The 15,827-nt window shown below is 42.7% G+C and overlaps 1 protein-coding gene across 1 annotated transcript in view; it reads right to left on the bottom strand.

The window, feature by feature from the left end:
• The window catches only part of iqsec3b (IQ motif and Sec7 domain ArfGEF 3b), a 23,982-nt gene that overhangs the window by 488 nt on the left and 7,667 nt on the right, over nucleotides 1-15,827 (bottom strand). The window contains exons 4-15 of the mRNA XM_035664884.1: nucleotides 13,821-13,938; nucleotides 12,412-12,813; nucleotides 11,548-12,272; nucleotides 10,698-10,859; nucleotides 9,508-9,630; nucleotides 4,828-4,994; nucleotides 2,623-2,762; nucleotides 2,316-2,447; nucleotides 2,053-2,152; nucleotides 1,336-1,494; nucleotides 1,139-1,231; nucleotides 311-389 (exon numbers count right to left, since the gene is read on the bottom strand). Coding sequence (XP_035520777.1) covers nucleotides 311-389; nucleotides 1,139-1,231; nucleotides 1,336-1,494; nucleotides 2,053-2,152; nucleotides 2,316-2,447; nucleotides 2,623-2,762; nucleotides 4,828-4,994; nucleotides 9,508-9,630; nucleotides 10,698-10,859; nucleotides 11,548-12,272; nucleotides 12,412-12,813; nucleotides 13,821-13,938 — 2,400 coding nt within the window. The remainder of the gene's footprint in view (nucleotides 1-310; nucleotides 390-1,138; nucleotides 1,232-1,335; nucleotides 1,495-2,052; nucleotides 2,153-2,315; nucleotides 2,448-2,622; nucleotides 2,763-4,827; nucleotides 4,995-9,507; nucleotides 9,631-10,697; nucleotides 10,860-11,547; nucleotides 12,273-12,411; nucleotides 12,814-13,820; nucleotides 13,939-15,827) is intronic.

Genomic DNA, 15,827 nt, shown 5'->3' on the forward strand with positions numbered 1-15,827 from the left:
CTTATACAGTAAGGCTGGCAAGCAGTGGCTGATGAAAGATGGGATGTTGTATAGCGAGTAGAGTGGCTGCTGATCCACTCATGAGGCAACAGAAAAAGACTGTTTGTTGCGCCACTACAGCAGACTCCTCTCAGAGGCCTTTGTATCCTAGGCTGCAAAATGGGGATGTGCCTCAGGCGGTGCTCTTTTAAAGCAAAGCATAAAGCAGACTTTCTTCTCAGTCCCTGTCTAACTGCAAACAAACACACACACACACACACACGCACACATACAAAACCACACCCACAGAGCTAGTGATGCAGGCACTTACCTGAGGGAGAAAAGTATGGCTTGAGCACTTACCTCTACTGTGTTGTTGTTGCCAGTTTTATCATACGGATCCTGTTGGCCTGTGGGAAGAAACGGGTCTATTTGTAAGTTAACAGGCAGATTTAAGAACTTCATACACAGAAAAAAGCTGAGAAACATTACAAACAAGAAGGAATAGTGTTGCATTTTGGGAATAGTTCGGACGTGCTAGCTTAGCATAAAGCCTGGAGGTGGGGGAAACAGTTAGCCTGGTTCTGTCCAAAGTGCACGAAATACATATACCAACATCTCTAAAGCTGACGATCTGTATCTGGTTTGTTTAAAGGATTTAAAGGCCCTATCTAGAGTTTATCTGTTCTGGGCTACTGTAGGGTGTACTCTCGGTTCAACATGGCTCCGTGGAAGAGGACCCTGTAGAATAAAACATCCCATTTTGAGGTAACAAAAACACTACGATTCTTATTTTCAGACACTAATGAAAACATACCTATGAATATTTTATTACATTTCTGCTAATAGATCCCCCTAAATGTTACACACTGAACCTCTAACTTTAAGCAACAATCTGTGGTTTCAGGGGACGTTACTTGCTGGAACAAATTCTTTAATAATAAAAAGGTTACTATGACCGCAAAGGCAAAACTTTAAACCCTCTGATCATCATCCAATCTTCTTTTTTTAATTTCCTTTTTCAGTGTGGGGGGCTTTTTCATGCACCTCTTTTCCATGAAGCTGTCCTATTTTCGACATTGCCTTGAGTAACGTATGCATTATTATGCGTAATGTATGCTGTGTTGTGAATTTTATGCTGCACGAGCAAAACCAGCACCTGAGGGAGAGCCGTGTCCGGTGTGTGTGTCCACTTGCCCGCCGTTAGTATGTATGCCGTGTGGCTGGATGCCTTGTTGCCTCTCCAATTCCCCTACAACACAAGAGAGAGATTGCAACCAGCCACATAGAGAAGCCCACTGTATGTTTGTTTGTATTTGCACATGTTGAGGTGTGTGTATGTGCTTCCTTCCTTACACTGGATGTGTATCTGTTCCATTTCATTGACCTCTGTGATGGCCTCTCGGAGCTCCTCTGCAAACTTCCTGAGCTCTTCTCCACTCGGGGAGCAGAAACTCACCAGCTGCTTCTTCTCTGAGGTAAATGGGCTCAACATGGTGATGCCATGTGCGTAGTCTGATATGAGACCAAACAACCGAACAAAGTGTCAAAGAGAAAAAGAAGATGCTTTTACCATAACTTTGATTCTAAAAAAAGGATGTAGGATCTTTTGAAACATTGAAGTGTTGCAGTTTTTACTTCACAAAATGTTGTGGCTAAGAATACTTGCAAAAACCCGGGCTTTGAGGTTAATGACCAAATGTGTTTCTGTTGGCAGCAATGGCTTATTGAACACTGCAACAAAAATATTTGGAAGCTCATACTTATTCAAGATCAATAGTTTTCTTCTTTTTTTTCTTCTCAGCAAAACTACCCAACGTGTACACACAGGTACAGATGTGATGTGCATTGCAGGTTCAGTTACATTAAAAGTCTAAATTGTGACAACAACTCAAAATAAATTAGATTTATTTTTAAAGTAATACTGTGTAAGCAAGCAACTTTCCTTTAGGATAATTATGGGAAGTTGACAGCAGTGTGTTAAGTTTGTTTTACAATGCTGTTGATGAATCTGTCAGCACCAGGGTGGAACTGTACTGAAATAAACTGCTGCAGAGTAAAAAAGCACCTTACATTCATTGCTGAAGAGGTGAAACTGCATTCCCAGAAGACCCATGGCTTTACAGAAGGTGTAGGAAGCCGAGCTTTTCTTCTTGGGACACAGCTTCAGGATCTACAGTAGAGACACATTATACACATCATGGCTGAACTGATATCTAATAACATCTGGGCTGTAATATTCATTACATTTGGCAATAAAATGTATTTTCAGCTGCATATTTAGAGTATTGTCTGTATATATTATATATATAATATTGTGAGTATAGGTTTATTACCAGCAGTAAGTCATTGAAGAGGAAGACCTCTCTCTGGAGCTGGGACAGTTTCTGTTTATGAGGCTTGTTGGCGTCAGGCACCTCGAACAGACGACAGCAGCACACCAGACGTCTGTGGGGCACGGCGAGGATCTACAGAGGCAAGGTTAAGGAGATGGAGATGACAGATAGTACAGACCAGGACAGACTGCAGCGAAATAATACATGACACAAGAGAGAGGAGACAGTACAAACAAGTGCAGACAGATGACTGAAATGAGAAGAGAGAGAAAGGGGGCCAAAGACTCAAGGCACAAATATCACTCACGGTTTTCAGGCCCAGGATGGACTGCTCCACACGGCTCACATAGGTGACGTGGTCTTCGTTGGACCGGAGCTCTCTTTGTTGGATCCTTTCATAAATGCCTGCGACCATCTCTCTGGGGATGTCTGCTCCATCATCCACACCTGAGGGAACAATAGTCCATAAAGATTAGGTGTGGGCACAACCAAAGTAAGAAGTAGTCTATAGATCCTACAGGGAATCAGCCCTGACACGCTGAATGTCCAACTGTTCACTGAGCCCTGGCCCCTGGGGAAAAGTAGCTAAATACATTTACCCAAGTAATGAAGCTCAAGCTAAAGTTCAGTCAGGAAGACTTTTCTCCTGCATATAGACCTGTAGTTAATTTACCTTTCCATCCTGCATTCACTCCTCTTATGCATGCATAATTTATCATTTCTTTGCTGTAATTATCAGGGGCTGTCAATCAAGTTGTTTTCAGCAGCTGGTCACGTCCAACCAATAGCACAGTGACACACCTGCATTGTTAGCCTAGTCATCTTTTTAAATATAATTCTCTCTCTCTCTGCCTTCAGTTAATTCATGCTGCTGTTATGCGCATACCTCCACCTCCTCATCACTGCCCAATCTTCACAGATTCAGTAGCTTATTTCATGAGCCTCAGCAGAGTCATCAGCCACCACTACCAGTGTCTGGACTCCATGGGGTGATTTATCTAGTTGCTGCTCTCTACCATCTCGCTTAAACACTAGGAGTTGACTTAAGTATCATCAATAAATTACTGTTTAAGACCAGTGTGTAGGACTTTGTGGCATCTAGCGATAAAGCTGCATATTGCAATGAATTGTATAGATCAAACTATGGTGGCCCCTATGTAGAGCCAGTGTTTGGTTTGTCCATTCTGGGCTACTGTAGAAACATTGTGCTTCTATATGATGGACTAAATGACTCATTCTAAAGTAATAAAAACACAAAAAAATTTAATATTTTCAGGTGATTATACACTAATGAAAACAAACTTAAGAATATTATATTCCATTTCTGCTAATCCTCCTAAATGTTAGACACTGGGCCTTTAAATTACATAATACCAAGTGACTCCCAATCAGTGTGAAAACTATGAAAATTAAAACATTATATTTCATTAACTTATGACTGTTTTTATTATTATTCTAAATCCTTTTACTGTGCAGATTCTTTACAAGATTATAGCAACAGCCGCAGTGGAAGATGATGGGGATCAAAACTACATTTAATTTAAGGCGGACTGTGTGGGCTGTTTTTTTTATCTGAGATATTACAGTCAAATTAGTTTGCAGCTGTGTCACAAAATGTGCTTCTATCCCAGTATGTGTGCTGTCATTGTGTCCTGGTAGTTGTTCCATAATCACTATGGAGCAGCACAAAGACTCACAACAGTCTGTCACTGCTGTTGGAGAAACCTGTTTGGTTCACAATTTAAAACTAGGTTGTGCAATGTTCTATGAAAAAACATATGGAAATGTATATTATGGTGGATTTTTCTATTAACTGAAGATACAAATAAAAGTCAAACTGCTTTTCTTTAAGCTCTGGTTGCAGTGGATGTTGGTATCTCTTCAAGCACTGAACGGGGAACGTGTTGAGAGCCTCAGGGAGCGCAGGTGATGAGATGCTTCCGGGAACCTCTTATCGTTAAATATAACGGTAATTGAGCCTCAATTAAATGGGTCGACGCCACGGTCTCTGGGGCAGAGCTCTGACTCAAGGATATCAGAAATCTCCTCCTGCACAGCTGATGGTTTTCTTGATGGTAGCGAGCAAAGGCAAGCATCCGCCGCCTCTTTGAGTAATTTATTTCACTTCAAGAGGCTGTCACTCAAATTACTGATAGTGAGGTTTATAAGAGAGTTCTTGTTGTAAAACTTTGACTTCCTCTGCCCTCTGCTCTCTTTTTTTTCTTCCTTATTCCTTCTGGCATATCGCTCCAATGGATCTCCTTATCAGCGGCTGTGGCACAGAGGCAGAGTGGGTCGTCCCCCGAAGGTTGTTGGTTCGATCCCCTCCCAGCTACGTATGTGTGATTACTATGTATAACCAGTGTCCAAAACCACTTGCCATGAATACTGAAACATGTCTGCAACTCATTATACCAGCATTATCCATGGTGCCAGTTCACTCTCTCTGAAAGGCCCTACAGCTGCTATATAAACACACACTTGCGCTCATACATACACATAATGTACTAACCTCTTAGGTTGCGAATGAAGTCATCAAGGCCCATTTTGCGCTGGGGTTTGATGTTGGGCGAGTACATGTCAGTGTTTAGGAGGACCACAGCAAAAGCCAGGATGAAGATGGTGTCTGGGTTGTGAAACTGCTGCACCACATCAGGATTACACATACAGTACCTCTGGCTGTGGAGGAAAAATAGGACAACAAATTTTATGTAAGAAGTTAGGTCAAACATTTCTCTGCCACGTCTTATCAGGGATATTGGTCTGGATTCTTATCCATTATACCGCTGTTAAAAAAGAGAGATGCTGTAGTTGCCATCAGCAGCAGTGATTCAAATATTCAAATATAATTCATATCCTGAGGCACATTATTGCTTTTATATGGATAACAGCATATGCACTAGCTGAAAACCTTTCTCTGGTGTAACAAACACAGTTACAAAGAAATGAAATACAGCACAAACAAAATAAGAAGTACTTTCCGCATTGCCAAAAGTTTGGTGTGTAAACAAACATTCCTAATACATTTGAATGGTAAATTCATGGATTTAATGCAAACAGGACAAATTAAAACCAATACAACCTTTTATTAATCAGTGTTCAGTACATACAGACAACTTTCTAGCAACTTTATTGCTGGACTGATGTTAAATTATACTCCAGTTTTGAGGTTATTATGTACACCTAGTTAAAACGAATGCTGTCTATACAGCAGTCCTACAACAAATCCCACCTTCATGAAGGTTTTAATATTGAAACAGTTTTAGAAATGTGTTCAATGTGGTAATTTTGAAGGATGTAGTTTGAGATGCTGCTAAATTGCATTGCTTTATGCTATGAGGTGTTTCTAATATCTTGTCTTCCCCATTCATAATAAGTGAGGGTAGAGACACTTCTCTATCTTCAGGCTCACAGAGCCAACGTACGAAGCTTAGTGATGCAGTCAGTGACTTTATTTTTGGGCCAAATCGCAGCCCCAAATCCCAAGATTTCCTCTGTCTTATCTTTCAAAATATCAACAGTGAGCTGGGAGGAAATCTTGGGATTTAGGGGGTCAGATCAGGGAGTGCCTTGTTATAAGAGATGAGTACAAAGTAAATTTTCAAACCAATATATGCAACGGCCTTTGAGAAGTTGAAGAAGAAGGCTGATTATAAAGCCAATATGTCTCCATAAAAGTTTATAATCTGTCTATTTTAATGAAGACTGACTGATTCTAACTTCTAGTCAGATGTGAGGAGCAGTCACTCTACCATAAATGAGACTGACAGGACACAGGAGACATTTGACAGTCCAAAATGCTTCTGCCCTAGGTAAGGCAACCCTGCCCAGTCTGCTTTGGAATAAGAGATTCTGCATTTGGACTTGCTTTGCTCCTTCGCTGCCCACAGGCTTCACAGACTCTCACTTCTACCCCTCCTTCCCCCACATCTCCTTTTCTTACTGTCACTTACGCTTACACACTGGGCCATTTCAGTGGTTGGAGGCTTTTATCTCTGCAGCCAGGCAGGATGCAGACATGGAGAGGGCTGCTCTGCTCCAGCGGACTACGTACTTGACAGAGCATATGCAAGCGAGAGGCCACGTTTGAGACCTGCACAACCAGAAAGCCTTTCCCCAGACCCCACACAAGATCTAAGGCCATAGAACTCACAGGGTATCAATCGACAACAGCCCAGTTCAGTGCCTTTGTTTGAGGGAGAATAGATCGTACTTGGCACAAACACTGCTACAGATATAATATGCACTTGCACGTACATAGACACACAGAAACACACTGGGGCACAAACGAGCTTCCTGACTTGCCAACTTGATGTAACTCTGCGGCAAATTCATCAAAGGCTGAATGCAAGATCTACTGTGTGTGAGAGTGTGTATGTATGCAAATGGACATGTGCATGGATGTGTAACTGCATACATGTTAATGCACTAGTGAGCAAACAATTGAGTGAATAAATGAAACAGTGGTTATGTCTGTCTGTTTGGGCTTCATTCACACATTTTCAAGCACGGATCTCCGTCTTATGTAACCAGTTTATTTAAACACTAGCTCCCGATCTCTTATCTTCATATCTGCATATGAATGTTGCATGCCAGCTGGCACAAAAAGCACTTCGTATAAAAAGAACTACTCACGACAAGAGTACAACACGCTTTAAACAGATGACATAACAACTGTTACGTAACAGACCTGCCATCGGATGTCTGGCTGTCCCGATAAAGCCTGCTCGTTTTCTGACCTATACTCAGAGATCCAGCTACAGACAGTGTGGTCTCAGATCGCTGATGAATTTGTAATCTGCACCCAGGGGCTCAGCACGTATGATTGAGTGTGATGTGATTAACTGATGACCGCGGTGGGTGTTCTGATTGGCCCTCAAATCAGAAGCGGAGAGGAGAAGTATCATGACTGCTCCTTCTCCTCTCTTGCCTCACCACTTCTTGCTTGGAGTTAGAACACACATTCCTTAATGGATAGGACTAGTGATCTATATTTTTTGTACTGTTCACAAATCCAATAAAGAAATTTCCAAACTAAAATCTCTAATAAGTATTACCAATGTAATATATCCACTGCCTGCTATAGCTTTTAAAACACATCAGTGAACCACATCTGCACTGGGTGACATATTCCCATATAATGGACATAAACATGCTGTTGCTGTAAATTCCATTAGAGCATCAAACAAGCTGAAAATAGTCCCCAACATATGTGTTAGTTATGTCCTGTCAGATAATATTTGTTAAAAAATAGAGTGACAGCAGTCATCAGGCAGTGATCAGGCAGTCAACTCAAGCTGCACTGCTATATACACACGTGACATGCTTTACTCCCCATAATCACAAACACACCCTCACGTCTTTCTAAGCTGCAACATTTCCCAGCCCTCCCTCCCCTCTCTGTCAATGCCGCTGCTGCCCTGCATCAGTATTGCTGTCTGTTTCCAGCTGTTTCGAAATAATAAAACTATATATTAGTGACCTGTTTTTCTCAGCCAGTGGCCCTAGCGATGTCTCAACAACTAGTGGATGGATTGCCATGAAATTTCCTTCAGCCTTCATGAAACTCTTCTATCTTTTCACCTCAGACTATAATCAGGTCAGTTTTGTCCAAAATTTGTCCAATGCCTTTGGTTTTTGACTAAATATTTGCATAACTAATGACTAATGCCATTCCCATTAACTTCCGCAGGACTTTGTTTGTGTTTACTGTAACTGGGTAACTGTAGTTATAGTATTACTCAAATGTATTTGTAATTAGTTACACTACTAGTAACTAACTAATATGAAGAACATTATAAACATGAAACCTGCTAGGCCACACAGAGCCTGTACATGATGACTCGGGCTAAGTTTTCAGCTTCAGTCAGCACCTCACAACATGGACGGCACACTGTGGATGCTGGCAGACAATTAAAATGCAGTACATTTTCTATGGTGATTACACTCCCCTGAGATTGAATTATACTAGCAATTTTGTGTAATTCAGAAAGACATCTTGGTTAATGACTTGAAAGGGGCAGCGGCTCAACTCATGTCCTGTTTGGTGACATTGTAGGTAAACCTGGGGGGAAAAGCAGCACATCAGCAGAGTGAGTTTAAATGTACAAGGCGATGCAACCAATTACTCTGAAATGGAAAACAATGATGGCAATTTTTATTGCATTTTTAGTCTTGGGATCAATCTCTGGACATTACCAGGACATTTCAAGGGCAATGCAAGCCAGGGGATAAGGCACCAATTGTAGCTCTGATTTGTCTGGTCACTTTTTGCTGTTTTTGCCTCAAAATATTTTCAGTCAGAAGGTAAAATTGCATCATTAAAAAACTCTTTCTGTCCAGGAGTTTGTAGGCAAACCTAGACAGTCAACTCGAAGGCACAATGGGAGTATGCAAGTTACAGTAGGTCTCTCAAGGCCCTCTTGGTATTTAAATGAGTCTTCTTCAGCAGATATGCTCATGAATTTTAGAATTCTAGAGACTGGAGGGCAGGAGTCAGCACTGACAAAATTTGCAGAGAACCAACTCAGGGTAAAACCCCATGAGTACCAAACATGCTCTTTTACATATTCATGTTTAATTTTGGTTGGAAATGGACACCCAACTGTCAAGCACATACAAACAGCATACAAATCCTGAAGATTTGCGTAGTGTGTCATCCAGGGGAGAAAGTTTGGAAATAGAGCATCTATTTTTGTCCTGATGGAACGTACACTGATTGCCTGCAGCTCAGATCTCCGCCATGATTGGCTGACAATCAAACACTGCTGAGTTTAGTCAAAGGTTACAGGCAATCAGTATAATTTGTTAATGATACAAGGCTTTAGTTTCATCACAGACTGCAGCAGTGAGCTAGCAGAAGCAGTTAAAACACTTTGTCTATAAAGTCAGCCTATTAGCATGCCATGCATCCATGCCATTCTGGAAACGTCTGCATCCCCAAGACTGCAACATGAGATCAAAAAAATACTTTGCTTCTGTTTTATTGCAAAATATATGAGATTGGTTACGTGTCATGTTTTTTTAGTTTTGCATAGGTGGCTACAGGCAAAAGGTCTATTCATTTTAAGAAGCTCAGAGTGCCCTTACGAGCCCTGCTCAGTCATGTGATGGACTGTTGAATTGTATTCAAAAGTGAAGCCAGGTCCTGTTAGTCAGTGAGGCCTGGCTGTGAGCGAGTTGACAGTCTCACCTAAAGGCTTCGATGAGTCTCTCCACTTTCTGTGCTTCTCCCTGAACACGAACATGAGCCTGGAACTTTCTCAGGGCTTCGTCGAGCTCCATGCCTGAGAAATCCATCTCATCTACGACGCAACTATAAAAGGGACAGACAGAGACAAAGAGATAGCAAAGAGAAAGGAGAGCAAGAGATTGGGATCAGTTGTGGTGTGTCCCTGTAATGATAAGTTGAGTGAGTGAGCATATGCACGTATGTGTTTGTGCGTGTGCAATAAACTATGAGTACCCGAGTGCTGATGGCAAATCTTCCTTACAGTCATACTTCCATTACAGAAGCACTGACCTGGAAGACGCACATAGAGACAACATGTTTGCACACGCACACGCACACACTTTGTGCAAACATCAATGGAGAAGACAGTCTGATGGCAGTGGAAGATAAGAGGGAAGGGAAGAGAGGGATGAGAGGATGAAAATAATGATCTTAAAAGTGAAGGGGAATAAGAGATGTACATGAAAGGCTGAGGACAGGCTGTAGCAATTGAAGAACTATATAGGCCTACACATGTGCATGTGCGTATTTGTGTCCATGAGTGTGTGTCTACGTGTCTGACTGAGTGAAGAAAGCGAGGAGTGTGATTGTGTGCGTGTGTTCAGTGCAGTGACCTATTTCTACAGTCTCTACAACAACCTCAGCAAAAAGCCTCTCTATCCTGGATCTCTGTCTACACTGGTTGGTTGCAAAAAGGGTGAGTGTGAAAGCATAAAGTAAATGCGTGTTTTCATGGATGTGTTGCATTTATGCATGGAAGTGCTGCATGTCAACTGATTTGTGTGTGTGTGTGTGTGTTATCGTGTATATGCCAGGTTAGATTCCAACAGCTTGTTCTATTTTTGATATTTTAAAATACCAGAAATATTGAAGTCAGAGTCTAACAGATCTCTAATATAATTTTTTATATCTTCTCTTTTTTTTTAAAGTAAAAAGCAACATACACACACAGCAAACATAGTTACAACTGAAAGCTCCAGATGCTGGATTGTTTCCAAGGTCATGAATGAACATCATTAACTTTAAATCCAGCCTGGCTGACAAGAATAATTTAAAGTTTGAGCATCTCTATCGAAACCCAACCACGTGTATATTGTGATGCCTTTATGTTGCCTATATATATATATATAAATAAAATAATGAGAACTCACTCAAGAACATCTCTGTTGAATTGCAGCTTGCTGTTCCCCAAGAACTCTCCAATCATCTGTCTGCTCAGGCCCTTCCTCTGCAGCAGGAAGTGAGCCACTCCGATGGCCGTGTCCGGGACGAAACCTCGTGTGATCAGGAAGTGGATGCCTCTTTCTGGGTTCCTGCCCGCAAACAACCAACAGTGGACAAGCAGATAGTGTTAACAGTTGAACTGGCGCGTGTGTGATGTTTTTGTGCGCTCAAGTGGATAGGTGTGTGGGCCGGAGTGAGAAAGAAAATGTGTAACGCTATATTTAAGAGAACGGGAGCTTAAGTTAATGTGTGTGTGTGAATAAAAGAAAGCGAGTGTGTATGTAAGAGCAAGCACAAAGGGAAAGAAGAAGAGGCAGAGTGCATTCATGCGCAAAAGCTGTTAGCTCTGGACTTCTGGATCAAGCCCACTGTTACTGATGCATATGAGTTAATTTACTTTAATTTGTATTAACTAGTAATAAGTGCAGGCCAACCGTGGTCTCTATTTATAGACGCTGAGAGGCTCTCACATTGTTCCTGACCTCCTTGACTGCCTCTCCTCTTCTACTGCATTTCCCTCTTTTCTATCTCTCTTTGTTCCCTGCCACGCTGTCTTTGGCTTTTTTCACTGACATCACAAGATGGCACTGAACAGGCAGCTCCTCCCAACAATTACAAACACTAATGAGCAGCTGCTTAGAGCAGGTTTGCAGGGCTGTTGGAGATTTGTTAGACACAAACTGGACTAAGTGTACTTTGAACCCTGAGCCAGAGGGAGCAGAAATATTTAGCTATTTTCTGTGTCAGTGTGTAAGTGTGCATTGCTAGATCACTCACACATTGAAGAGGTTGAGTCCTATACGGTAGAGGCGTTTGCGGTGTGTGTCCGTGGATAGTGTTGGCGAGCGGCAGGAGGCTGGGTCCTGGCAGCGGTCCCTGGGCAGAGAGACAACCAGGGCCTGCAGGGCCTCGGGGCTCGGCCCCCCGGGAATCTGCTGAGGATGAGTGTAGTGGTACTGCTGGTACTGGGTGTAAATCTGAGCAGGCTGCTGGTTAGACTGGGCTGAGGTGGAGATAGAGGTGGAAGTAGAGGTAGAAGTGGAGGTGGACCCTAGTCTGTCTGAGCCGCTCTCCCCTTCCATCCCGCCTCCACCTGGAGCTGGCACTGCTGAACCTCTCCTTGATCCTATATCAGCCATTTCCAACTCCTCACTGGGTGGAGGTGCAGGAAACTCTGGCTCCTCTGCTGACAGGCCATCTCCTCCCCCAGCCATCCCGCTCACAGAAGTCTTCCTGCTTCCTGGTTCTCCCCCGCCTGCATTACCCAGAGAGGTGGTGGTTGTGGTGGTGGCAGAGGAGATGGTGTAGGAACTATTGCTGTCAATGTGAACAGTGACATCCCTGAAGGCCATTAGCAGCGAGCTGGCACTGCGGGGCAGACAAGCGCTCTCAGCGGCTGCACGAAGGGCTCCGGGATCCATAAGTAGCCCCTTACCCTCTCCACCCTCCGACAAGCTCCAACCACGAAGGGCGTCATCAATTGACTGGGCCAAGGAATGAAGCTGCAAATATAATGATAAGAAAATACAAAATTAAAACTATATTAGTTAATGAAACCTTATTTCTTGATTTTTTTCTCTGAACCATTTTGTATCTCTTATTAAGCTTATTGGAATATTATCATAAAACAAAAACACTCACTTGTTCAGAGAAGCAGTCCTCCAGCTGTGTGAGTGTTTGCCCAGGGGTTTGAGGTGGGGCTGGGCCTGGGGCAGGAGAAGGACCAGTAGCTGGAGCAGACGCAGGGGAAGGGGGCAGAGAGGTGGAGCGGCACGGAGGCGGAGGAGGAGTTTTGGAGCGTAAGGGTATCTGTCCTCCTCCCGGATGCAGACTGTAACTGTGTCTCTGAGTTGAGTTCCGGTTTCGGCCTGAAGGACTTGGATGCCGCAGGGAGATCCGACGGGGCAGCTTGCTCTCCGACAGAGAGTTACGGATCTTCTGGAAGTTTTTGCTTAGCTGATATTGACGGAAGGCTGTCTGGATACGACGGGCTGCTCGCCTCGCTATAAGATGGCCTCCATACTTCTGCTCCAACTCTTCTATCTGGGGATGGGAAGAGAGTGAGGGGGAGTGAAACAAACATGTTTACAAGGCTCTGAAACTCACTGATGACACTGCAAGAGTGATATTGCAAAGCACACAGCAACCACTGAAAAATATTTATTCATCCACCAGCAGGCAAACATCATGTTGGCATTTTGTGCCCATGTCCACCAGAGATCAAAAGAATCTGAACATTGCCTGAGTCACAAAATTCACACTCACACCCTCCTTCTTAGTAAGTATCCTTCTTACTTATCTGTCCACTCTTTTAAAAGTGGGTGAGGGTTTATGGTATTAGAGCCAAAGTAAACATCATTTATCATCATTCAACTGCTAATACTGTCTGAAGGGCCATGGGAAGGAGGAGGATGGATGGGTTGTGACAAAGGTGCTGTTGAGAAAATGAATAGAAAAGTAAACACCCGCACAATCCTATTTTTGTGCTTTTTGTTGGTGGAGCAGCTCATCCCAAAATCTCAGCTTCCTCCCAAAAATTTTTTGCCCTCCTATATTTTCAGCAAGAGAGAGACGAAGGAGGGGGAGTGCAAGGCAAAGGGAAGACAGAAGAGGGAGAAAAAAGGAGGACAGCCACACATGTGGTGGTTGTGTCCTGGGTGTGTTTCTGCTCACGCACACACACACACTCTCATATACACACACTCGCACTGCAGCAGCAATAAGAGTAGCAACAGCAGACCCTTCAGCAGTTTGGTACGAGAAATAAAGACATCTCCAGCCGCCAGAAGCAGTTATTAGCTGTTACCATGACAACCTAGCATCTTTTGTGTTCCTGTCGCTGTGGCAGCAGAATCGCTGGTGTTCTTTTTCATGTCAACACGGAAATAGATGTCAATGGAAATTTTTTTCTGTCAGACAAGGCACAATGTCAAATGATCATCCTTCACACACCTCCTCATACTTAAACAGGTAGAGGAGTCAGCATTCACTCAGTCCCACCAGGTACTTACAGGGCCCACACATTTGAAAAAAAACAAAAAAAAACATACCTGCTTGTTTTTATTCTCCAGGGAGATCTCATATTCGCTCGGTCCCTCTCTCTTGGGCCCCTCCACTTCCTGTCCACCACCAGAGGACGTTCCATCCTCCAGGCTCAGCATCTGTCCACTGCCACGGAAATGAGAACGGAAAGCGTTCAGTCCTCCGTATTGACCTTCAAAACTCTGCTCTGTTATCGCAGTAGCAGGTCATCAACTGTGCAGAGTGTGAGGAGGTCCACAAGGGAAACAGCAGGTAGAGAGAGTGATGTGTGGCTGTGGTAGCTCAGGGCAAGGATGAGTTTCTGTGTCCGGTCCTATTTGATCGGATTTATGGCTCCACTGCAGGTTGCAGCAGTGAAACTCTGGACCAGGATGGAATTACCTCAAGTCCAAAATCATTCCCTCCATCACTCTTTTAATAATTAAGCATAATTAAACTTACTATACTACCCTATAGTAGGGCTGAAAGCATCATAGCCCAAGTCGACATGTTTAAATAACCTACCAACAGTCCATAACTCAAAGGTATTCATTGTCCAAAGATATAAAACAGAGAAAAGACAAAGACAAGACAAACAAATAAAAAATAAATCTGTGTTTTTTTTACATAGAAATAAAAAGAAAAAAAATGTCTATGTTGTGCTGCTACGATTACAGTAGAAGAGGAAACGAATTAAGCCGTATAAACATGCAAGACAATAACAGACTATCACATCCTCAAAGTCAAACATGACTTGCAGAAAACATATAGGAATTACCTAATTTAACGTCACAGATATTTAATAAACAGTCCTTTCTGTAATACAGCAGCAGCTGGAAGTAAGAACTAAACAAAAATATATCTGACTCATCAAACTCTGTGACTGTGGAGACTGTTTCCCAGTGCTCTCTGCCCCCGGTTGAGTGTCCCATCCTCCTCTTATAACCCCAGGCCATAGATGGAACAATGTTCTTTAACATAACAGCATTATCAAAAGTCTGTGAAAGCCATGTAATGCTTACCAAAGAAATAACTAGTGCCATGACACAGCAGAAAGAGTCCTGTTGTGAACAATTAAAGTTTATTTTGGTCAAATCTATAAGAAAAAGTGTAGTGGCCAACAATTCTGACATCTCACCACTAAATACAAAACCTTTATATTCAGCAGCTTTTATAAGGCAAAACTGGCCTGATGTAAGCATAGAGGTATAATCACACGCTAAGAGGTTTTATAATGGTGTGCAATTATGTGTGTGTGTGTGTGTTTGTGTGTGATGTTGTTGAATCTTTTTTCCACCCAGATAATGCTTACTCTAATAATTTTTACACAAAGGGGACTAGTGCAAAACAAGACTGGGGAGACTAAAAAGCCTGCTCATGGTTAAATAATGAGTGCATCGCTAAAGTTCCTCTTTGTTTTCTTTGATTGCTGTGAAGGCAAATACTACTATACTACTGCGTTCCCAGCTAAATGTCCGAGACAGGGCCAGAGACGCTTAGTCAATGACATAAAACTTAACTTAAAATAGAGAGAAAAATGGAAGAGAGAGTGCAACCGGAGGAATGACTGCGATGCAATCAGAGAGAGGAAAGAGGAAGATATGGAGAGACTCTGTTAGTGTGCGCCCGCTGGAGGCTGCCTCTATCAAAACCTCTATTAAAAGACTACCATGCCCCTGTGCAGCATCAGAATACATTAGAGTACATTAAAATACATTACAGGATTTAAAAGCAAGAGTTGAGCTATTAATGCATCTGGACAGCAAAATCCTCCATAATGATATGGGCGCTATACACTCTCTCTCTCTCTTTCTCTCTCTCTCTCCCTCTTTCTCTCTCTCTCTCTCTCTCCCTTTCTGTATTGCATGCACCCCCGCACATGCTCACATATGTAGCGGCAAAAAAACACACCACGCACACACTCCTGCTCCACCTGCTTGTGTGACGTCATACGAGAGGAAGAAAGCAACAAGCATCTGTCAATGTAACTCTCGAGGTCCTTTAGAGACTTATAGTACGATGTACAGACAAGGGGA

This window comes from Morone saxatilis, unplaced genomic scaffold (assembly GCF_004916995.1).
Source record: "Morone saxatilis isolate NCDOM2014 unplaced genomic scaffold, NCSU_SB_2.0 Contig2, whole genome shotgun sequence".
Classification (NCBI taxonomy): Eukaryota; Metazoa; Chordata; class Actinopteri; family Moronidae; genus Morone; species Morone saxatilis.